The sequence below is a fragment of the Elaeis guineensis genome, chromosome 1, assembly GCF_000442705.2.
Source record: "Elaeis guineensis isolate ETL-2024a chromosome 1, EG11, whole genome shotgun sequence".
Classification (NCBI taxonomy): domain Eukaryota; kingdom Viridiplantae; phylum Streptophyta; class Magnoliopsida; order Arecales; family Arecaceae; genus Elaeis; species Elaeis guineensis.
Genome location: NC_025993.2, coordinates 177,460,568 through 177,486,767, shown reverse-complemented (window position 1 = coordinate 177,486,767; position 26,200 = coordinate 177,460,568). Strand labels below are relative to the sequence as shown.

Below are 26,200 nucleotides of genomic sequence, written 5' to 3'. Positions count from 1 at the left end.
AAATTATAAAATAATATATAATTTTTTTTTCAAAATTAAAATTATTATATAATTACGATCAATCAATACAATATACTTTAAATTTATAATCATATTTTATTAAACTAACAGATTTTTCAAACCATCTATTGTAGTGTATTTCATATTTTGATAAAATTAAAATATCTGATTTACAAATTATAACATCCAACAAGAATTTATAATATATTATTTTTATCTTTGGCTCTCTCCTCTCTCGTTCCTCCTATGCTCCTTTTATAAGCTAGGAATAAGATCTTTTGATCCGTTGGTAATTCTACAGTGGTGACGAAGAGTGACATCCCGATCCTCCTTCTTTCTCACATTTCACTAACTCATTATCTGCATTTGATATACTAGAAGAAGATAGATTCTTAAAATAATCATCATATGAAGCTTCATCCAGCTGATTATTTATAGAAATCTCTGTAGAAAGTGTACAGAAGATTTTTTAAAGTCAAAAAATATATATGAAAGATCTAAAAATAAAGTTCTTTAAATATATACTATAGGATATCATAATTTTAATCTAAAATATCATAATTTCAATCTAAAATATTATAATTATGATATATTCTTACTCCAGAAGCTATTTTTACTATAGAATATCATATTTTCAGACTAGAATATCATAATTTCAACCTATAATGTCATAATTTTGATCTAAAATATTATAATCTATATTTAAAGATATTTTCTGCCTATAGAATGTCATAATTATAATCTAGAATATCATAATTTTAAGCTATGATGTTATAAAATTGTCAGAGAGTATATTTGAGATGTATCTTACGTATAAGATATCATAATATTAATATAAAATATCATAATTTTAATTTTAAATATCATAATATTGTTAAAACTATCGTCGGAAGGTATTTTACCTAAAGAATATCATAATTTTAATATAAAATATCATAATTTTAATCTAAGATGTCATAAAATTATTAAAAAATATTAATTTTGAGGTGTTTTACCTTCTAGATATTATAATATTAGCTTAGAATATTATAATTTTGATCTAAGATATCGTAATATTATCAAAACTATCTTTGAAAGATATTTTTTCTATAAGATGTTATAATTTTAGTATATAATATCATAATTTTTATCTAAGATATCATAAATGTATCAAAAAATTTAATTTTGAGGTATTTTACTTTTTGAATATTATAATATTAATATAATATATTCTAATTTTGATCTAAAATATCATAATATTATCAAAATTATTTTTTAAAAATATTTTACTTTTAGAATGTCATAATTTTAACATAAAATATCTTAATTTTGATCTAGGATGCCATAAAATTATCAAAAATTATTAATATTGAGATGTTTTATCTTCTGAATATCATAATATTAGTATAAAATATTTTAATTTTAATTTAAGATGTCATAATATTATCAAAATTATCTTTGAAATATATTTTATCTATAGGATGTCATAATTTTAATATAGAACGTCATAATTTTGATATAAGATATCATAAAATTATCAAAAAATATGAATTTTGAGATATTTTATTTATTAGATGTTATAATATTAATCTAAAATATCATAAGCTTGATCTACAATACCATAATATTATCAAAACTATCTTTAAAAGATATTTTATCTATAGAATATTATAATTTTAATATAAAATATTATAATTTTGATCTGAGATGTCATAATATTATCAAAACTATCTTTAAAAGATATTTTGTCTACAGGATATTATAATTTTAATAAAGAATATTATAATTTTGATCCAAGATATCATAAAATTATTAAAAAATATTAATTTTGAGGTGTTTTATCTTCTGCATATCATACTATTAACATAACATATTATAATTTTGATCTAAAATATCATAGTATTATCAAAACTATCTTTGAGAAGTATTTTATCTCTACGATATCATAATTTTAACATAAAATATCATAATTTTAAACTTGAATATCATAAAGTTATTAAAAAATAATGATTTTGAGATATTTTACTTTCTATGTCATAATATTAACATAAAATATTATAATTTTGATCTAAAATATCATAATATTATTAAAACTATCTTTGAGAGATATTTTATTTATAGAATGTCAGAATTTTAACATAAAATATTATAATTTTGATCTAAGATATTATAAAATTATCAAAAAATATTAATTTTAAGATATTTTATCTTTTGTATGCCATAATATTAATATAAAATATTATAATTTTGATCTAGAATATTATAATATTATCAAAATTATTTTTAGGAGGTATTTTATCTATAGAATATCATAATTTTGATCTAAGATGTCATAAAATTATCAAAAAATATTAATTTTAAGATATTTTTATCTTCTGGATGTCATACTATTAATATAAAATATTATAATTTTAATTTAGGATATCATAATATTGTTGAAACTATCTTTAAAAAATATTTTATCTATAGAATATCATAATTTTGATCTAGAATGTCATAAAATTATCAAAAATATCAATTTTGAGGTGTTTTATCTTTTGGATGTCATAATATTAACATAAAATATTATAATTTTGATCTAAAATATCATAATATTATCAAAACTATCATTGGTAGGTATTTTATCTATAGGATATCATAATTTTAATATAAAATATCATAATTTGGACATAGAATATTATAAAACTGTCAAAAAATATCAATTTTGAGATATTTTATCTTTTAGATATCATAATATTAACATAAAATATTATAATTTTGATTTAAGATATCATAATATTATTAAAACTATCTTTAAAAGATATTTTATCTATAGAATGTCATAATTTTAATATAAAATATTATAATTTTGATATAAGATGTAATAAAATTATCAGAAAATATCAATTTTGAGATATTTTATCTTTTAAATATCATAATATTAATATAAAATATTATAATTTTAATTTAGAATATCATAATATTATCAAAACTATCTTTGAAAAATATTTTATCTATAGGATGTCATAATTTTAACGTAGGATGTCATAATTTTGATATAGAATATCATAAAATTATCAAAAAATTTTAATTTCTGGATAATTTACCTTATGAATATCATAATATTAATATAAAATATTATAATTTTTATTTAGAATATACTAATATTGTCAAAACTATCTTTGAAAAGTATTTTATTTATAGGATGCCGTAATTTTAATATAGAATATCATAATTTTGATTTAAGATGTTATAAAATTATTAAAAAATATAAATTTTGAGATGTTTTACCTTCTGTATATCATAATATAAATATAAAATATTATAATTTTAATCTAGGATCTCATAATATTGATAAAATTATCTTTGAAAGATATTTTATCTATAGGATGTCATAATTTTAACATAGAATGTTATAATTTTGATCTAGGATGTAATAAAATTATCAAAAAATATAAATTTTGAGATGTTTTACCTTTTAAATATCATAATATTAATATAAAATATTATAATTTTGATCTAGGATGTCATAATATTATCAAAATTATCTTTGGATAGTATTTTTTTTTATAGGATGTTGTAATTTTAACATGAAATGTCATAATTTTGATCTAGGATGTCATAAAATTATCAAAAAGTATCAATTTTGAGGTGTTTTACTTTTTTAATATCATAATATTAATATAAAATATTATAATTTTGATTTAGGATATCATAATATTGTCAAAACTATCTTTAGAAGATATTTTTTTCTAAAAGATGCCATAATTTTAATATTAAATGTCATAATTTTGATTTAGGATGTCATAAGATTGTTAAAAAATATCAATTTTGAAGTATTTTATGTTCTGAATATCATAATATTTATCTAAAATATCATAATTGTGATCTAAAATATTATAATATTATCAAAACTATGTTTAGAAGGTATTTTATCTACAAAATGTCATATAATGCTAACATAAAATATCATAATTTTGACTCAAGATATCATAAAAATGTCAAAAAGTATACTTGAGATGTGTTTGACCTATAAGATGTCATAATTTCAATCTATAATGCTATAATTTTGATTTAAGATATCATAATATTGTCAAAATTATGTTAAGAAGATATTTTATCTACAGGATATCATAATTTTAACCTATAATATCATAATATGAACCTATAATATCATAATTTTATTTTGGATATCATAATATTATCAAAAACTATCATGAACAGAAATTATGACATCTTGATTTATTATATAATTTTTTGAAAAAAATTATATGACATGCTGTATTCAAAACTAAAAAAAAAAACCTCCATTTGAACCAACCTGATGGGTAGGACATGTTATTTGGATGGATAATATTATCTAAATGCTAGTCAATAGCCTCCAACGAATAATTCTTGTTGCAGAATAAATTTTGGACACCCAAATGCTCAGGCAGAAGCTCAATAAAATGAGGAAGAAGAGAGAGAAAAGAACGGCATTCGTAACATCTAATTAGATTTCAAAATAGTAAAAACACTTTATTTTGAAAGAACAGGATATTTTCGTCATGTTTAATTTGAAAAGCAACCTGTGACGTGCATTAAATATATTCGATGATGGAACAAAACACTGCCTCCATTTTCTTCATATCTTGAAACGCTCGATTTGACGCAAAGTGATACACATCACATCATGCCACGAGGATGCTACATGAACCAATCAGATGAGGTGGTGCGCTCCACATCAGATTGTCTACACCATGGGCGGTGTACAAAAAATTTTGCTGGTGATTAATCTTCTAGGTTGCACCGGTAATGCTCATAGCACCATTGCTCATAGCATAATACTAAGTTGCAGCAAAGAAGCACATTTAGGAGGACTATCATGTTGGTCAATGCCAAGGTAGGGACAAGGAATCTTTTTAGCCAAGTTCAGGCCATCTTAACCTTTCCTCTCTAATAATAACTTAGCCGACAAGGTGAAGATGAAACATGATGACTGGTGACTTGCAGAACTGCAAATAACAATAAAAGCACACTATAGGTGATTTCAGTAAAATAAGGTCTTTAAAACAATTTTAACATACCAGACATCATTGCAACAGTTTTGTCCAACAAATCGTTTGAACCATTGCCCAGTGAATAATGTACTTTTACATAAATGTGACAATACCTTGAAATTTATGAATGATATATAATGATCGACACATACAAAGTGAGGAATTAAATAAAGTAGGCATCCTTGTATTTTTGTTACAAAGCACAACCATGTGCAAGAACCATGGTTTACCAAAATTTGTTTATTCACCTATCTCTTCTGATCTCAAAAGATGCTGAACTTTGTCACAATCAAGACTTCAGTAAGTTATTACTTTCTTATTCTCTCTTTTGGTCATGGCTGATGATAAAATAAAAGAACATAATATTCCTTCTTAACGTTGACCGGAAACTTTGCTGTTTCATAGGGCATATGCTTATTGGAATGCTGGCAACATTACAGTACATAATGAGATCATTAACAGCTTGATAAGACCAAACAGCAGCTTAGAACCACCGATCCTTACTCTGAATATTAACCACTTCACGATCTCACTTACGACTATCTTGACTCACAGAGACTGTCAATTTATCATACCATACTATCAGAGTAGTATCCTAATCCACACAACCTTTAGTTTTAAATGCAATTAGCCAGGCTGCTTTTCTCCTCAACTTCATTGGAATAAGAAAATCGCAAGCTTTCTGTTATTACTCAATTTTCTGCACCCATGCTGAATTCTTTGTTCATGATTTGCAGACTGTGGTTTAAATAATACCATCTCCATGATTGAACTGAAAGCGTGATATAGATATCAGACCAAGAGTTGCATCTTTACTATCCAAACCATCATGGCTCAAAGGTGGGGACTTCAGCTGAGGAACCCCAAGAGGCCTGATGTAGAGCCCGCTGTATGATACTCCTATATGGATCCTCCTCTCTCTTTCGCTTCAGATATGAAAGCATATTCTCAATTTCTGATTTGATCTGCAAATACATTACATTTGCTTTACTTCTGTCCTTTAGAATGTCCATTCCTCGTGTTTCAAATGGTCTCCCAAATAGATAATAAAAACGCCCAGGTAATTTTGGGATCATTCCCGGAAAATAAAGCTGCTGCTCAGAAACCTCCCCACTGGCATCAGACCTAAAACCAAGGAATGCTCCTGTTTAGCATGCATTTAGTAATATAAGAAATCTCCATTGATAGTTATACAGCATGGAGACAAGAAAAGACTATAACAATCTCAGCTTAAAAATCACCAACATCTGATACAGAATGAATACCTTAAAAGTATGTCTTTATTGTTTTCTTCTATCCATTCTCGGATATATGGAATGTTCTTTTGTTCATTGTAATCAAGAACCAACTGCCCACATATTCACAAGCTATTAATCAACAAATAGAATTTAGAAGAACATGAATTATTATATGGGAAAAACAAAATAGAGAGCCTTAGCCATTAAAAGCTGAAAATATTGAGCTCTTCAATAAGTAAATTATTTGCAAGTAACAAATTAGCAAGTTAATAGGAGCCAAAGATGCAGCCCCCAAAGCTAACAAATATAAGGTTGATGAATGGTAAAGAATGGTTGGCAAGGTTTGGGTAGACAAAGTAAGAGGATCTAGATTACAACACAATGCTAACTGATTGACCTAGAGATTCGTCAATAACTAGCACAAATAGATCACAAGATCTTATGAGAACCAAAATTTCATAGAGAAATTCTGATAAATGCTACAAAGGTTTTTCTCTGGCACCAGGAGAATACTTGAAAGGATTAGTGTTTTGGGATCAAATCAACTTGAGATTATGACATAGCTGGCCAAAACAGTATCATAATGTTTATGAAGTCCTCAAAACCCTTGAATCACCCAAGAATGACGATATGGGTTGAAACAACTTCCCCCATGTTGATTCAGAATATCTCCATGGAAGGAGCAATAAGTGCCAGAAGAAGTCATCAAGAACTATTCACAATGGTTCAACAACAAAAGGATGGTAGGATAATCATGAAATTCTTAACCAAAGCCCTGAACTGTTGCAGCGATGCAAGATATCACAACCTTGCAATCCAAGTATCCAACAGTTGGAATCTCCATTGGTTAGGTCTGGAAGAATGGGAATTCTTATTAGGCCATGTACGCATGTGCATATGTACATGGGTACATATGTATGCAAGTATGTACCACATATGTGTTTACGTATTTATGTATGCACGTACTAATTATGCTTCTTACTTCAAACATCTGGAATAGAAAATGAATTCATGTTTGTTTCTAAAAACAAGAGACGTGATACTAAAGTCAAATGCATCCTATATTCATATTAACAGAAAAAAATAGTCAAATCCATGTTCCTTTCCTTTTAAGATTGTGGTTCATTTGAATGACTCACTCATCCAGTGTGGTGTATTTTTTGAGTCCAGATATCATATGACAGCACTCTGCTTTAATCAACTTATCTGAATTTATTATTGTTGTCTTCGGTACATAAGCTTGATCACCAAAAGTGCCCGATATTTGCATATCCAGGGCACCATATAGAGTAAAATGTATAGTATGTTAGATGTCACGAGAAGAAAAGAGTGCTTGTGATCTAACCAATTGTATGGTAAGTCTAGGAAAAATTCCAGTTTGTTTTAAATCTAATTTTTGTTTGGGAACTACTTTTATCAGATTACTGTTTGACAGGATCATAGTCTCATGCACTTGATATTGTTCATTACTGAATTTTTAAGCTACTTAGATTAGTCCTTGACGGAGTAAATAAGTTGATGAAAAAGAATTCCCTTACATGGATGTTGATATTTATATAGATCAAATTTGAAACTGACATCTTATCACAACATCAAATTGAAACAATCAAAAGAAACACATTGCTGCTTCAATCAAGGATTTAAGTGCTGCCAGCATGGGGCATGCTGGTAAAATGGCCAGCAGAACACTGACAGTATTTTGCTGACAGGTTTGAAGAATCATGGTACAGGGGCATACTGGTAATGTACCAGCACACGACATATGCCCACATAAATACTCATGGTACATTCTTCCGTGTGCCTCAGTATAAGGCATACCAAGGGCTGTCAAACAAAGCAGCTGGAGGTCAGCTTGAGAAAAGCTTGAATCAAGCTCAGTTTGAAGGTAAATCAAAGCTTGAACCAGCAAAACAGGCTCAGAACTAATTTCAAGCCTAGCTGGAAATCATCCCAGCTTAATTAGGCTTGGTTCAAAAAGGCTAGAATATATTCATGCATTGTATTTTTATATTATATATTATATGTATATTATGCACTATATAGATGGTGGATCATTGGATCAACATTTATAATTAGTGCTTTTTGATTTTTGAATTAATTAAATGTTAATACAGGCTTGAACCAAGTTAAAATCAGGCTTGAATCAATGTTTCATTCAAGCTTGAGCTGAACTTTCTTTTAGGATTAATTATGCTCATGATTGGCTTGGTTCGAGATTAAGTAATGCAAACGAATCAAGCTTGATCAGTTCCATTCCGAAATTGATTTCAAACCAAGCTTGATTAGGCCCAAGCTTCATCAAGCCTCGCTCTGTTACATCCCTAGGAATACCATGTTCTGATAGTCAGTTCTTCAAACCTTTGCTGACACAGCACATGTTGCGACCAAATACTCATGCTAAGGCACTAGGTCAGCTTGAAGCCATACCAATCCAAGTTTGCATGCTGGTACTAGCCCAGAATGGCACATGCCAGACGGCACAAGCTGTCAGTTGAATCCTAATATTTTAGACACTAGTTTTCCAAAGATATACATTATTTAAAATTTGTTAAGTAGAATTCTACCACTGAATGAAAATTTTACCTCTGCTACATCATCTTCTCCAACAACCCCAAATGGTACAATCGTGACCCCAAATCGAGCAGCCATTCTCACAAATTCAGGCTGATCTGGCCAAAACAACTTATATTCTTCACCCTGCCGACCACCCATGCATCAAACTTGATTGTTAGAGAAAATCAAGTGGCTTATAATAGTAGATATACATCACAATAACTAAATAGCATGATCCCCAAACATATACTCATATTTGAGTTGGTGCATCATGTTTAAGTCTTTGAGGAATGGCAAACAGCCCTAGGCCCCAATTCAACTTTGCTAAATGGGAATTAAAATAAAATTTTGGAATCAATGCAGTATTCTTGTTAGGGCTTGGTCAAGCTTCATACATAGATTCCATGCACACACTGGTTGAAGAATAAAATGAATAGGCTAACTAATATAGTTTTGTCTACTGCAAGCAAAACATCATGACCAAATATCATGACTAAGTCTTCTATTTGGTCTAAATTCCTTGATTTGCATATTTCAAACCATCATTATGGATTCTGCAAATAATCATTGAGACAATCCTAGTTTTTGCAAATTAACATGAATTACTTAGTATTGCGCCTCTATGGACTATCTGATCTGCACTCCACTTAAATTTTTTTCCAAACTTCTGAAATTTGTATATATGCCCTATCAAAAGAGCCAACATGCTTGTTGCCTATAGAAAATAAGTTGTGCATATATGTCAAGATGTACAAAATTTACGCACATATCACTCTAAATTACATGCATGTACGCCACTCAAAAATCTGAAATTATGCCTTTGTGGTATGATGAAGTCTGCAAATGAAAAGTGACATTATCATATTATTTTACTGTGTCATGTTCTAGATGTTTTTTTGCATATACTCTTGAAATAGTGCTTGGTTGCTTGGTAATCCTTCTAACTCTGAGAAATATGCATGTACCACAGGCACAAAATTTCATATATTTCCATTGAGGTTTTCAAACATTACGCAAAAGGCAAAATAGTCAATGGACAAGTTTTGTCAGCTCTTAATCTAGCTGAAATTAGAATGACAGAAGTGAATGCAACATGAAACGAATAGTATCAGTCAAGGTAAACCATACCACACTGAGCTGAGCGGTACAAGGCATACCGTACCATACTGGTTTAGTACTAATATTGATATGGGGGTGTACCAACACTTGGTACTCTGAGCCGGCCCCCATACCTGGCAGACCAATGTAGTAGTAGGGTGGCACCAATATAGAGCCTGGTACAGAGACGCCATACCTTGATATAGGTAAATTTTTAGATAGAGCGATATATATATGCACTATCAGCATTTTAAAGGTTAAACAAGTAAACAAGGAGATTTTAAAGACATACATGAAAATATCCCTAATTTCTTTTTATCTTATAAGCCTATGGATGGTCGTATTTGCAAGGCATCCATCCATCTATCTATACATATCTATAGCACGGTTATAATACTCTAGCGATGCTTCGCACAATAAAGTTCGGCGATCAAAGATATCTATAATAATGAAGTGAAAAAAGGTAATTTAGTACACCTTCCGATGTAGAGCCTCACGCGCACCTCCAGGATAAAGGAGTACAAATGATCCTCTTGAAAACAGCCTATACATGTTGATTGGAGTAACAGGTAATGCACCAAAGATATTCAAAATATCAAAGTGGTAGAACTCCTGCCGCGAAGTTTCAGCTTTCTTTAAAAACAATATCGGGTGTGCCATGCCACGAATTATAATATTCTTCTCTTTCAAGAATGCTTTATAAAGTGGGCTAAGTTCAATCCCCATCAGCATGTGATCACCCACTAACAAGACAGGACCTTTGTCAGGAACCCCAGCAAGACCCTTCACTATCCTTCCATCTTTCAGAGTTGAAAACATGACTGGACTTGTTGCAAGGAGAAACCATCTGTAGTTAATCAGCATAAGATGAAACAGAATAAAAATGTTTTCCTTGGTTGAGCATTGGTAACTATTCTAAGAACATGGAACATGTACCTATACTCTTGTTCAATATGTTTTTGGTATTCACTGTGAGTAGGAGGAAGGTAATCTGTGACATAATCATGTTGTCTAGAACGACGATAAGTGCAGGTGCCCTTGATTATACTCAACAAATTGATTCCATCTTCCTGTATCATCATGACAAATTCAAACATCAAGTGTTTCATTGTCAGCTAATGAAGATAAACCTTTTTCTGTTTTTTCTTTGGTTTAAAATTTCAGTGTTTCTAAAATAATAAATATGAAAGGATGAAATTACTGAGAGGTATTATTCTGCCTACATCTCATACTAGAAATCTTTCTGCAAACTGAAGAATGAAAAATATGAAACTGTAATTTTCTGACATAGCCAATAAACTGACAATCTGGAGAAAATTTTCTTAGTTTTGATATTCCAGACACTTGAGTCCCAATGAAAGAGAAACAAATATCATGTTCTAGCATGATAATTCTGCACGAGAAAGCATCAACATAATTGACACCATTGCTAATCCTGGCAATTATGGATATATCAATAAAGGGCAACTCTACAATGAGTGATAAGGATTTAACTAGAAATGTTTGCTGACCAAAAGAAAGGTGTGACCATTGTCTTTGAAGTATCGAACTCTGCAATTTTTTAGTGAATTCCAAAGTCGATCTGCTTCTTCTCCACTTGGTAGCAAGTTGTCCTTTCCACTAAATCACGAGTATACAGTCAGCTATGAACTCACAAGAAGAGACAAAATTTGAGATATAAATCAAATCAGGTACATGCATCTAAGCAATTGGCATAAAACCACATATATGATATCTAATTTGTCTTCATAAATTTGCTGGTTCCATATTATGCTCAGACAAGTGTCAATGGTAAAGAAATTTCTCCTAAAACGTTGCTTGAACATTTCTGAAAATAAGTCCAAATATGACATCCTAGATGCATATGGGAGAACTTTATCAGATGGGTAAGGATGTTATTCATGTTGTTGATGCTTGAAGGAAAAAAAAAGTTAACAGGGTCACACTGAAAGAATATAAAAGTGGAAAAAAAATCACAGAAAAGAAACCTTGCAAGCAGTAGAACTTCAGCTTCTACAGCATGTAGGCGAGAATTGGCATAAGCTGCAGCAGATTTGAGAAGCTTAAGTTTCCACAAAAGAGTGTTCTTCGGTATAATATCTGCCAAATCCTGTTATCACACAAAAGTTAAAAAGAAACCATCATACCTGAAACCTAATTTAGAGTCCTATCTTAACAGAGACATTTTTGAGGTCCACAAGACCCATACGTGGATTTTTCCCTTTTTTCTTTACCACCACAACTAGCTGGAAAAAAAAAAAGAAGAAAGAAAGCCTGATGTGGAGAAGATGCAGAACATGGTAGACCAAAAGCAAAATGCTTCACCGTATATGCTTCTTAGAGAGCTGGAAAATGCACCCTTTGGTTTAATTTGATCAATTTCCTTATAGCTTTCAGAAAGCATATCAGGAGTCAATTTCAAGAAAGACAGAAAAAAAGCAATTCGACAAAAAAGGATTTTATACAACTTAAGGGGAGAGAAAAAAGAGGAGAGAGACTGACTAACTTCACAAGTTTTAAAACTTAAAATTGCTTTAAAGGAGATGATGATAAAGTTCACTATATCAAATTATCAACGAACATAAAAAAATAAGATACCATATGCTGACTGACTGAATTGATTTTCCTCTATTATACTCACTATGCAAGGTTTTAAAAAGGTGTGTTCTTGATACTTGCATCACCCCAGTCACTAATTTACTTCTACATTAACCAACACAAACTAATATGGTACCAAGGACTAATTTGGTTATACATACTTCGATGGTTATTTTAGCATTAATTACTTAATGTAGATCATAACTTAAAAATGAATGTAGATCATAACTTAAAAATGGTTCTTATAGAAGAATTCCACTTAAATAAATTATAAAGCATCATACCTTATCTTTACTTCAGATTCCATATATAAAAAGTTAAAAGGGACTCCATCCTAAGATACTTGCAATTGATCCTCTCTTCAAAATGACCAATGTTAATGATTTCAAAATATAAAGGTTCTAATTTCAAGAATTCAGCATAAGAGGAATTAAGAAATATTAAGACCTTAAAACACAAATGGTCTAAAAATTGATCGATGAAATTTATCTATCTGACATTTGATGCAGGATTTATTTGGGTACAGTCTATGATATTCAAATTTAGAAAATCCAAATATAATTTAAGGAATCTCAATTTATCTGATATATGGATCATGCAGAAACTAATAAAGATGATTTTCCTAGAGATCACTTGATGGTTGAGTAAGATGTAGCAAACAGGCTATAATTGGTTTCTAGTGGCTGATTTCATGATGGAGCAAGCTAAATCTCTGGTTTTCTGTACTTTCTAGAGCAGGTCTGACTAACTTACAGATAAATTACAAAGGTTACAGAAAAGAAAACATATCTATATAGAAAGATGAATTCTAGAATCTATGCTTCTAGGATTCTACAGGACTTTAAGACAACATGTTCGAAGAAAGAAGATGAAGAAATGGAAACTAACAAGAGATAAGTAAAATGAAGTAATCACCGTTGCATAACATATTTTTAAGGCACTCAAGCTTGCGCATGGAGTCACCACCATGAAAGAAGAAGAATTTATCTATTCAATATATTGCATAATAATGATATAGAACATAAACTACAGATCAGAAAAACATAATGAAAAGCTGTTCCAGCAAATGCTAGAGTTATCTTACTGATAGTATAGGTAACAAAGAAGTAAGATTTTTTGACAATTCATCGAGTGTTTCTGGAGGAGGAAGGTCTTTTGAAACACTGGCCATTGCCATCTTCAGAGGATCACCTATCGCCATCAGAAAAAATAATCTCACAATGAGCACCATAAACTTTGCAGATTAAGAATAAAAATAATGAAACAGATGAGTACCCATGACAAAGCTAAGAAGGTAAGGAACAGTGATGTGGAGGTTGCTTGGTAGTGCCTCCAAGACAGGAAGTAAAGGCTGCAATTGTGACTTAGCAAATGATGTTGCTGAAGAAAATGGCAAATACATCAGTTACCATCACTGAATAATTAATGCAGATAATGAAGGAGGATTTTCAAATTTATTGACAATAAAGTGAACAGGTTTTATGCATGGTTTTTACCAACCTGGATTGACTAATATTAGTACAATGTCGACAGTGGGGTTGCGAGCAGCAACAGCAAGTGCTAAGCATCCCCCGAAGGAATCTCCTACAAGGTATATTGGCTTATTCGTAGATGTAGCATGCTCAGAATTCACAGAATGTTCAACGAATTTCACAAGTCCTTGATGCCAAAAAACAAAAAAAATCAACTCACAGAAATTCAAAAAGAAAATTATTCTGTTCAATAGCACACTCAAAATGGAAAATATCTTTCAGTATGATAAACACATAAAAGAGTAATAAATTGACAAAGTAGATGTATGATAACTTTGAAATAAAAAATGTAAACAAAAATCTTGTTTAATTTACTAGTGTTTTTTTTTTGGTGCAATTTAATTTAATTTAATTTACTAGTGTTTGGACAATGTTGGAGTTCAATGTATACCAAAAGGAGGGTATCATTGAGAAGTTCCATACTTTAATTCATGATGCTGCAAAAAGACTGCTAATGGACAGAATGGCTTAGACAATGTATACCATATTGCATGGTATGCGAATGTATATTTAGTCTCACATCAGCTATGCATTGGGTAGATCTTAGATACTTATATAGGACCAAGGAACCCAAATGATACCCTTCAGCTAGCTTTTTTGGGTGAGATCCTGGGTTGTTGCAAATGATATTAAAATGGTCTTGGTCCATGACCCATATGGACTAGGAGACTACAGCACAAGCCCATTTAAGCTAACCACAAGCTGATTATGATATTTGTGATTGGATTAATTGTACTTGGATTTGAATATATTTAAATCCTGGTGAGAACACTAGGACTTAAATAGGAGAAGTATGTGAAGACCAGTGCCGGCATGTGTTTAGCCCAATATCAGCTATGCATTAGGGGTAGACCTTGGGTGTTTATTCGGGGTCGAGAAATCCAAATAATATTTTCTAGCTAGACTTTTTCAAAAAGGTTCTAGATAGTTACATCTATATATTTTAATTCTATCTTCTGGTTTTGACTATGAAGAATGACTATCTGAACCAATAATTAGGTAAGGAAGTTCAAATATGGATCATATAGTTTAAGGAAAATTTGCTCAATAGTTTTAGAAATTCTATTTGCATTTGTGAACAGCTTGTAATCATATGGTTTTAAATTTTAGGAAACACCATTTCGTAAAGAAGGTGTGAAGTTTTTAAACATCGATCATTATAGAGATCCAAAATGTCTAACATGCTCAAAATGAAGAAGTTTCTTTGTCTTGTTCCATCATATTTTTATCCTTAAAAAAAGAACCTTATAACATATAGAGTCTTTGAGAAAGTCATAAAATTTTTACATAAAGAAGAAAAGAAACTTTCTAAAGTAGAAGATAAATTTCCTATTTTTTTTCAGAATACATGAGAACAGAAGAAAACAACACAGAATTTTTCTTATTCCTCAATATTTTTATCTTTAAAAAAAGAACCTGTTGGAAGATTGTTAGAATCCTACGAAGCTCAAGCAAATGTTACAGAATAAGACAAAAATCATAATGATATCATAAAATTAAACCAAAGAAGGATAGAATCAAGCCAAGATCTCAACAATCAAAGGATAACTATGATATCGGCAAATAAGAAAATCTAAATAAGGAAATTTATCAAGAAAATTTGTCACAACCAGCAGTACTATCTTTAAATATTTTTTCTATGATTTCTCACCTTTTATTGTATAGTTGTTTACTATTTTTGTATAGCCACACTTACCCTTTTTTTGTGGCTCATTGTATTTAAATTTTGACTCATACATTGGAAGAATAACAACTTCTATAATTGAAATTATTTCCTCTATTTTTTTTCTTCATAACAGGATCTTTTTTCATATGGTATCAGAGCTGGCCAACCCTAGCCGTGCTCCACTATAGCTGCTGGCCACTCTCAAAAAATATTCTGCAACCGCCGACAAGCCCTGAAAGAGGCACCCTTGCCGCCGACCAGCCGCTGTCCAGCCTCTATCGATTCCTGTTATGCTACTGATCATCTCCGATTTATTTTTTTCTGTTGCAATCAGATCTTGGTTCAGCAATAAGATGATGAAGACAATGATGACAGGATTAATCGGACACAAAGGAGACCGTATCCAGAGCCACAATAGAGAGGAGTAATACTGTCACCGGCACACCTCTTGGGTAGATTATTCCACTGGATCTGCTCTTCCACTTATCATTCACACAAAACTGAATGATACAAATTACTTAGAATGATTGCAATCGATCAAGTTGGCCATGAAAGGTCGGGCCAAGTTTGAATATCTGACGGGTGGTGTCAAAGAGCTTGCTAAAACTGATCCTAATTTTTAGACTTGGACGACGGAGAACACTGTGGTTATGGCATGGCTCCTCAATTTCATGGAGCCGGCCATTGCAAAGACCTATCTATTTCTCTTAACAATGAAAAAAATCTGGGATGCTGTTAAGGAGACATATTCTGATCGAAAAAATTATTCTGAAATCTTCGAGTTGAAATCCAAACTATGACGATCAACACAGGAAGATCAAGATGTTACCACCTACTACAATGAGATGGTAACAATATGGCAGGAGTTGGACATATATCGCACAGTTAAGTTAAAAGATTCCGAGGAAAGTGCAAGGCACAAAAAGGGTGAAGATGCTGATAGGATGTATATGTTCTTAGCTGATGTGAACCAAAAATTTGATGAGGCAAAGGAGAGAATCTTGAGTCGGAAGCCACTGCCCTCTATTAGGGAAGTGTTCTCTGAGATCCAACTAGAAGAGAGTCGGAGGAAAGTTATGCTTCATTCATCCTCGTCTCATATTACTCCTGAAGTTGAATGTTCAGCCCTTGCAACCCGAAAATCGGAGATAGAAGGAGAAAAGAAAAACTAGCCATGGTGTGACCATTGCAGAAAGTCGGGGCATACTCGGGAGACTTGCTGGCACCTTCACGGTAAGCCTCTTAACCAAAAGAAGAAGCCCGATAGGAGAGCTCTTCAAACTACCACTGATAATACTGAGGAGCAATCGATCGAATCTGACTCGACCAACTTTACGAAGGAACAACTAGAGCAACTATATCGATTGTTTAAATCTTCATAATTCTCCACCACTCCTTGTTCTCTAGCATACCAAGGTAACTCAATTGTGTCATTCAATACCTCCCTTGATTTTCAAAATCTTTGGATTATTGACTTTGGGGCAACAGATCATATGACTAGTTGCTCTCAGTTGTTTTCATCTTACAGTCCCTGTGCAGGCAATTAAAAAATCAAGGTTGCTGATGGATCTTTTTTGACAATTATCGGAAAAGGTTCGATCATGGTCTCACCTACACTGACCCTCTATAATGTCCTTCATATTTTCAAATTATCCTGTAATTTATTATCCATCAATAAACTTATCTATGATCTGAATTGTCGTGCTAATTTTCACCATTCTCACTGTGAATTTCAGGATCTGGCAATGGGGAGAACGATTGGTATTGCTAGAGAAAGAAAGATTTTATTTTCTTGAAGATGGATCACGATCTGATAAACTCGTTCAGGGTACCTGTTTATAGTCTGTTTCTTTTTCTACTGATCATAAAATAATGTTGTGGTACTACAGATTAAGCCATCCGAGTTTTCACTATTTAAAATATTTGTATCCAAATTTATTTTTGAATAAAGATCCATCTTCATTTAAATGTGAAATTTGCACTTTGGCAAAATTACATAGGACTGTTTTTCCCTCACAACCATATAGTCCAACACAACCTTTTTCATTAGTTCGCAGTGACGTATGGTGACCCTCAAGGATTCCTACAGTTTCAGAAAAAACATAGTTTATGTCTTTCATTGATGATCATACTAGAATTAGTTTGGTGTACCTATTAAAAAAAATCTAAAATTGCTAAAATTTTTAAAAATTTTTACTCTATGGCTCATACCCAATTTAACAAAAAAATTCAGATTTTTTGGAGTGACAATGGTAGAAAATTTTTTAATTCAACTTTAAGATAATTTTTTTTGGAAAAGGATATTGTTCACTAAAGTTCTTGTACTAATATCCCACAACAAAATGAGATTGCGAAAAGAAAAAATAGACACTTTTTGGAAATTGCTAGAACCCTTCTTTTTGCAATTAATGTTCCTATCTTTAGGGTGAAGCAATTCTTACAGCCACGTATTTCATTAATCACATGCCCTCAAAGATTTTGAATTTTAAAACTCCGTTGCATGTTTTCACAAATATTTTTCCTACCTCTCGAATACCCTCTGGTCTGCCTATTCGATTGTTTGGTTGCACGATTTATATCCATAATCATGATCAAAATCATGGAAAACTTGATCCGAGGGTCATTAAGTGTGTATTTGTGGGATATGCACCTAACCAAAAAGGGTATAAGTGTTATGACTCCATTTTTAAAAAAAAAAATTGTAACAATGGATGTCTCCTTTTTTAAACAAACTCCATATTTGAACTCTCATCATCAAGGGAAGAGAGAGAAAGAAGATGTGAGAAATTCTAGCATATTTGAAAATCAATTCATTTTTTTCTTTGTTCTCCATCGTATGGATATCCCTACACTTGCATTCGAGAATGAAATTATTGCTGAAATTAAAAATCCAAATAAGCAAAATGATGCTGAAAGTGAAAATTCTGCAACAAATATTGATAAAAATCCTTCAAATATTTTAAATAATGAAGAACTTGAAGGTTCACTTATGGTCCCACCATATATTCATGATCAAAATGAAAGAGAAGTAAACATAGATAGATGCTTTGGAAAAGTCTACTCTAGAAAGGATGTTCTTCAAAGAAAAGAGTCCGAGGCTTCTCTTTATAGTCATGAGTCTGAACCGGAGCTGGATCGAGATTCTTCAGGTAATTCTAATTTCGATTTCGATTCCAATTCTCCAATTGTACCCAATGAATTAAATCTTCATATTGCTGTTTGCAAGGGTATTAGAACATATACTAAATATCCAATGTCCAAATATCTATCACCATCATTTTCAATTTTTTTCACTCACCTTTCTCTTATGGAGATTCCAACAACTATGCAGAATGCTTTACGAGTTTCAAAGTGGAAGAAAGCCGTGTTAGAAGAGATGCGGGCACTTGAGAAGAACAAGACTTGGGAAGTAGTGGATCTTCCTAGACGGAAAAAGACAGTGGGTTGTAAGTGGGTGTTCACTGTTAAATACAAATTTGATGGCTCTCTTAAAAGATACAAGGCGAGATTAGTGGCAAAGAGATTTACACAAACCTATGGTATTGACTACATGAAAATCTTTGCACTTGTGGCCAAACTAAACACTGTTAGGGTGTTGTTCTCATTAGCCGTTAACCTCGATTGGCCATTACAGCAGTTGGATATTAAAAATGCATTCTTGAATAGGGATTTGGAAGAGAAAGTTTATATGGCTGCACCTCCTGACTTTGCTATAGAATTTAGATCCCGAGTTTGTAGAATCAAGAAGTCTTTATATGGCCTTAAACAATCTCCAAGGGCCTGATTCGACAAATTCACTAGATCGGTGAAGAATCAGAGATATTGCCAAGCACAATCAGACCATACTATATTCTATAAACATGGAGAAAGCAAAAAGATTACTGTTCTCATTGTGTATGTGGATCATATCATCCTAACCGATGATGATGTTGCTGAGATAGAACGATTAAAGAGTAGCTTGGCTAAGGAGTTTGAAATCAAAGATTTGGGGCCAATCAAATATTTTCTTAGAATGAAAGTTGCTCACTCTCAGAAGGGGTTAGTTGTGAATCAGAAGAAGTACATTCTTAATCTCCTTAAAGAAACTGGAATGAGTGGATGTAGACCTGCAGATACTCCCATTGACTCTAACATCAAATTAGGGGACAGTAAAAAAGATGAGGCGATTAAGACTTCCAGATATCAAAAACTAGTGGATAAGTTGATTTACTTATCTTACACAAGACTTGACATTGCATTTGCTGTAAGTAAAGTAAGTCAGTTAATACATTCTCCTCAAAAAGCATATCTTGATGCGATTTATAGGATCTTGCGGTACTTGAAGAGTTCCCCTGAGAAGGATTTGTTTTTCCAAAAACATTCTCAAAGGAATATAGAGATTTTTACGGATGCTGATTGGCAGGTTCTTCAACCGATCGAAAATCTACCATTGACTACTGTACTTATATTTGGCGGAATCTGGTTACTTGAAGAAGCAAGAAGTAGAATGTTGTATCTAGAAGCAGTGCTAAAACCGAATATAGAGCCATAACAAATGGTGTTCATGAGTTACTTTGGCTGCAACGAATTCTAGGTGAATTACATCTTCCCATAAATTTGCCTATAAAGTTGTACTGCAATAATAAGGCTGCAATTAGTATTGCACATAATCCAGTTCAGCATGACCGCACCAAACATGTGGAAGTTGACCGACACTTTATCAAAGAGAAACCTGAAGCTGGAGTTATTTACATGCCGTTTGTTCCCATTTCGTAACAAACAGCCGACTTACATACCATAGGACTGTCCTATCATTTTTTCAACTTTCTCATTAGCAAGTTGGGCTTACTTGACATCTACGTGCCAACTTGAGTGTTGGAAGATTGTTAGAATCCCACGGATCTCAAGCAAATCTGACAGAATAAGACAAAAATCATAATGATATCATAGAATCAAGCCAAAGAAGGATAGAATCAAGCCAACATCTCGACAATCAAAGGTCAACTATAATCTCAGCAAATAAGAAAACTAAATAAGAAAATCTATCAAAAAAATTTGTCACAACCAGCAGTACTATCTTTGAATATTTTTTCTATGATTTCTCACCTTTTATTGTATAGTTGTTTACTATTTTTGTATAGCCATACTTACCTTTTTTTTGTGGCTCATTGTATTTAAATTTTGACCCATATATTGGAAGAATAACAACTTCTGTAATTGAAATTATTTCCTCCATTTTTTCTTCTTCTCAATAGGACCTTTTTCCACAGAACCTTAAAACATACAAAGTCTTTAAGAAAGTCATAAAACTTTTACATAAAGAAGAAAAGCAACTTTCTAAAGTACAAGATAATTTTCCTATTAAATTTTTTAGAATGCATGAGAACAAAAGAAAACAACAAAGAGTTATGAATCACTTTCTAAAGTACAAGAAAATTTTCCTATTAAATTTTTTAGAATACATGAGAACAGAAGAAAACAACATAGAATTATGAATAAACTAATCATTTAAAAACCCTTGCTGAACTCTTCTAAAAATAAAACATAGATATGTTTAAAAAGAAACCGAAACACCCTACTGAACTAATGTTGGATTAAGTGTTCAAGGATAAATATTTTTTAAAATTACTTGGACCTTATACTTCAAATCCTTCCATGTTGGAATGCCTGATGTAACCAGTGGGTACTGATGGTGCAAATCTGAAGCCACCATAGATGAAAGACTAGAGTAATAGCATTCATCAAGTGGCATACCTTTTATTAAATTTATAGTAATCATCAGTGTTTTTGGTTATCTTACTATCATAAACAAATGGAACTATTCTTTCAGTCAATTGCTTAATTTAAAAAAGCAATAATTTACAAAAGAAAAGATCAATCACTTTAGCTCTTGCATTATGTGGCAGTTTCTTCTTCTTTGCTTAATTTTGATATGTACTACTCATAACAAGGACAGTGTATTTCTCATTGCAATAAGCTATGTTGCTGTTACCATTATGTGTAATTTATATCACCAATTTGTGGCCTTTTTTGTTTTAGTAATTATAAGTAGTTAAAAAGGATATGTACATACAGCAAACATTAAGTTGCATCTTTGTCAATTTTGATGGCACTAGTAATAACAACTAGAAAATTGATTATCAATTTTTCTCTAAACAAGATATACAAATTACAATCTGATGCATAAGCAAATAATCAGCATCAGGAGACAATTCTTAAAAGAAAAAAGAGATAGATTTGTATTGGTCTGATATGAAAACATCTAATAATAATTGATTCTAAAAAAAATCAAATAATCAGGAAAAGAATTAAAGATGAAATGCCCAACTAGAACATTTTCTGCATATGAAAAGAAGAGAGCAAACCCTCAAATGGTGTCCGATCATTTACTGGAATGTGCAAGCACCAAACTTCAAAAACCCTATATCATCAGCAAAACAGGTAAGCCCATAAATATATACTACTATGCGTGAATTCATACATCTATGCATTCGGAAGCAGAAAGAAAAATTTACTTCTTATCATATAATCACTTTGTTTATTTTATGGCTCTTTCTCCTGTTTATAAAAACTTTACCTTTCCTATCTCATCTATATCTACTCCCAAGTCAGTTAATGAAGCATTGCACATTTTTCTGAGTAACAAAATGCTATATTAGATGAAATGGAGGTACTTAGAAAGAAGAACACCTGTGAATTAGTAGCCTAATCTGAAGGAAAACATATAATAGGATGTCATGGGATATAGATTATCAAATATCAAGGCAACAGTTAGTCATAAAGGGCTACCGTCAAATTTATGAATTGAATTTTTTTTTCAAGAAATTTTCACCTCTACAAAATAAATTTTGTCAAGGACTAATCTGTAATGCAGTTAATTTAAGACAGACATTATTCCAATTAAATGTCAAGAATGTGTTCCTGCATGCTGACTTGCATGAAGAAGTCTATTTGGATCTGCATCCTAAGATCAACACATGGAATCTCTGCATGCTTGGTTTGACACATTAAGCCAGCTATTCTTCAAACTTGGATATATAAGCAGCCAACTTGATTATTAATCTTTATTCACGAGAAGAACTTCTCAATGACATGTTGTGCACTTGTGCATGTGGCCTATTCAATGATATCATACTGATAAACAATGATTTGATTGAGATTGATATTTTGAAGAAACCTTTGTAACAAAGATCTGAAATCAAGGATTTTGGGCAGTTTCATTATATTCTTGGCACTGAAGTAGCATCATTCCAAGATTGATACACTGTCAGCATGCAAGGGTGGGACTTATGCTGTTACACTTTCTGCAGACAAGAAATAGAATTCCCTGTAGAAAACTGACTTGAGAATATATGCCCATCACATATACCTTTTATGGCACCTTAATAGTGATCCTACAAGGGATCTGATGTTTTCAACGAGTCTGAATAAGGACATACTAAAGTTTTTAAGATGCACTAAATCAAATCACCCATCCAATAAACAATCTACATCAATTGCATCTGCTTGAGAACATCTTGAAGTTTTAAGATGCACTCACTCTAATTGCCCATCTGACTAACAGTCTACCTGTGATCACATGCACTTCAAACATTGGTTGTTTTCTCTAGGTTAGAGGCTGAGTTTGAATCTATGACTCCAACTACATGAGAGCTAACATGGTCGAGCATGTTTCTGTTCCATTACTGTCTGACAACCAAGCTGCTATATATTTCTTGCAGGCTTGTGTTTCATGAATGAAGCAAGTTTGTCGAGGTTGACTGATATTTTATGGGAGAAGGTGATTTAACCACAAGATCTCCACACTACTCACTTGGTCTAAGATTCAATTGGCAGTTCTGCCAAAAATAGCTCTCTAATTTGACCGAGAGCAATGCTCCATTTCGCAAGACTGAAAATATTTCAAAAAACATCATGAAGATTCCATAAAATTTGATGGAAGACTGTGACAATACTAAATAATGTTCTGCAATATATGATGGCTGTCACTGGGTTGATTCAGGCATAAATAGTTGATTGTAATCAAGGTCTAGTTTAGAATTTTGATTGTAAATTAGCACTAGTATGGCATTCATCTAATCAATCACGTATACGGGATAAGTTTGCCCTACTATTTTTCCTCAATCATGGTTGGAAAGAACAACCTCTGCAAGTAGAGGACTGCAAGGTTAGCAAATCAAACCGAACAGCTCTCTTTCTCCCATCATCTTCCACCTTGAGAACTCTCTCTCCTCTCTTCCTCTTCTCTGTTATCTTTTCTTGTTTTCTTCCTTTTATCTTTGTAAAACCTGTGCCACTCAAAATCTTGAAATCACTAATTGCTGTGATGAAACACATTGTCACTTTTAGGGTCCATATATTGACAGGTTTGAACTGGGAAAGTACAGATATTTGATATTTGCTAACAAGATGTTGGCACAACTCTAAATTATAACTATTTTGACCAATTAGGAATATCATTTCGGTCATGGGATCAATGCAGCAGCGATTGCATAAGATAAAATTAAAATAAAATGCTCCCTGCCATTGCCATATTGTAACCTATTACTAATTCAGGGTATTTTTTTTCTCCCTTGAATCAACTTCATAAAATTGATTTTTGCCATTAGAGCTCCATCTTCAACAAAATGAGCACACTGACTCTGAGAGAGAGTACACAGATCAATCAAACTCCTAGCAAATCTTGATAAAGCACATGTCAAAAGCACAAAAATTTTTAACTAGCAATGGTAAAAATCAAATATTTCTATAATAATAAAGATAGTACATAAAGAAACAAGAGTAAAATGAGTACATCCATCAGATATACTCGAGCCATACATGCATCCAACATCCAACCAATATGTACATTCGACATCAAAAAAAAGTAAAATCCCCTCCACATATTGCATGAGTTTTTAATTCACTCCTAAATTCATGATATCTTGCACTAAGTCATCATTATTTCTTGAAAAATATCAGCAAAGAGTGAAAGTTATCAATTCAACTGCAATGAATTCAGACGTATCTATAACAATGATGAAATATCTGGAAAACAAAATGCCTACACTTCAGAATGATCTTAAAACATTGTTTTCTTACTTAGACATGATTTTTTATTCCTTTTCTTTAAGTGCGAAAGTAAACAATTACACATTAGTCCTAAAAAATAGTATGGCAGGACAACGTACTTTCCAAGTGATTTTTGATGCAGAACGAGTCCCATTCCAGTGCCGTCGATACCTGGACATCATTAGACATAAAAATTTAGTTTATGGAGCCTCCCATAAAGTCCTTATGAGTTATGACTGCAACTTTTTTTACCACAACTTGTTCTCTGTAATAAAAAAAAAACAAACGAACAAAACTTTAACAAAGGAGCAAACTTTAAACCTACCAGGTAAAAAGAACAGCAGAGGAGCGTCCTTTATCGGAGGTCCACACTCGACAGGGCAGAACCAGCGAGGGGGCCCTCCGTCGGGCTTGATGATCTCCTTCGCCATGTCGAAGTAGTCCTTCACGCTCTTCGTCCCAAATCCATCATCATACCGTACGCTCAGTTCTCCAGCCTCGATTCCCGTCCCCATCGCCTTCTTCTCGGCATGGGAATCCCCAGTTCCGGGCAGAGACCGATCAAGCTCCAAACTTGACGCATGCTTCACTTGGTTCTCACGAACCGCAGCGAGTCGACACCTCTTCGAGGAGTGAAAGGGAGGTATTGGGGTTCGGAGGGGAAGGAAGGGGAGTTGAGCGGAAGACAGAAGCATGGGGAGAGGCCGAGAAGGAAATGGGAGGAGGGAGAACAGGGGAAAGTTGGAGAAGTGAGTAGATGGTGGGAAATGATGAAGATGTTAGTTTTGAATGATTGAGACAGAGAGAGAGAGAGAGGCCGCGGTGGGCGAAGGTGGACCAAGAGAAGAGAGGCGAAATGGGACAAAATTTGACGAGAGCAGAGGGTGGGATTGACCATGGATGAGAAGAGAGGTAGAGAGCGTGTATGGTTGGAGGGAAATGGAGGGCGAATTTCCGAATAATAAAAGGTTAACTGTTAGCACGGTCTTTGCATCGCCTTCCCAAGGCTACGAGACAGGAATACTTGGAGCCGTGCTTCGGAGGATAATTTTGGCAACCTGTTTGGCATTTTTTTTATTTTGTATTTATCATTTTTATAGAGAATCGTAAAAGGCAAGATAGTTTTTGTGGTGTTATTGTTTTTATCTTTTGTGTTAAAATTATTTTACTATTTCTATATATATATATACTATTTTTAATATTTTTTAAATAAATCATCACTTTTTTGATCACCAATGCTCCTATCTTTTCAACATATTACTATCATTATTACCATCTACATCACATAGCTAGTATTCCTGCCGCTATCATTGATGCCCCTGACATTATCAATAATATTATTACTATTTCTGGTATCATTAGTTGCACAATCATTATCAATATTATTAATATCTCTATCATTTCTATCATTATTATCATCGTCTCTATCAACCAACATATTTATCTTTAAAAATAGTACATTCATATTTTTAAATTTAAAAAATTAAA

At 32.2% G+C, this 26,200-nt stretch overlaps 1 protein-coding gene across 8 annotated transcripts; it reads right to left on the bottom strand.

Moving 5' to 3' along the window:
* Positions 1-5,042: 5,042 nt before the first annotated feature.
* On the bottom strand, positions 5,043-25,614 carry LOC105032118 (phytyl ester synthase 1, chloroplastic). Of its 8 annotated transcripts, none has more exons than XR_012137432.1 (14): positions 25,038-25,614; positions 24,832-24,883; positions 22,027-22,082; positions 13,985-14,143; positions 13,760-13,864; positions 13,569-13,675; positions 11,875-11,996; positions 11,398-11,506; positions 10,823-10,956; positions 10,390-10,733; positions 9,917-10,082; positions 8,819-8,932; positions 6,263-6,345; positions 6,006-6,141 (listed from the first exon to the last, which is right to left on the bottom strand). XR_012137432.1 is itself a non-coding variant. In XM_073249919.1 (13 exons), the coding sequence occupies exons 1-13, from the start codon at positions 25,405-25,407 to the stop codon at positions 5,825-5,827; spliced, it is 2,004 nt and encodes a 667-aa protein (XP_073106020.1). In that variant the 5' UTR covers positions 25,408-25,593; the 3' UTR covers positions 5,043-5,824. The 8 variants fall into 8 exon arrangements, 5 of the variants coding, with proteins under 5 accessions (XP_073106020.1, XP_073106015.1, XP_073106025.1 ...); XR_012137430.1 differs by having other exon boundaries at positions 6,006-6,122; XM_073249919.1 differs by lacking the exon at positions 9,917-10,082 and having other exon boundaries at positions 5,043-6,122; positions 10,364-10,733; positions 13,985-14,068; positions 25,038-25,593.
* Positions 25,615-26,200: the final 586 nt, after the last annotated feature.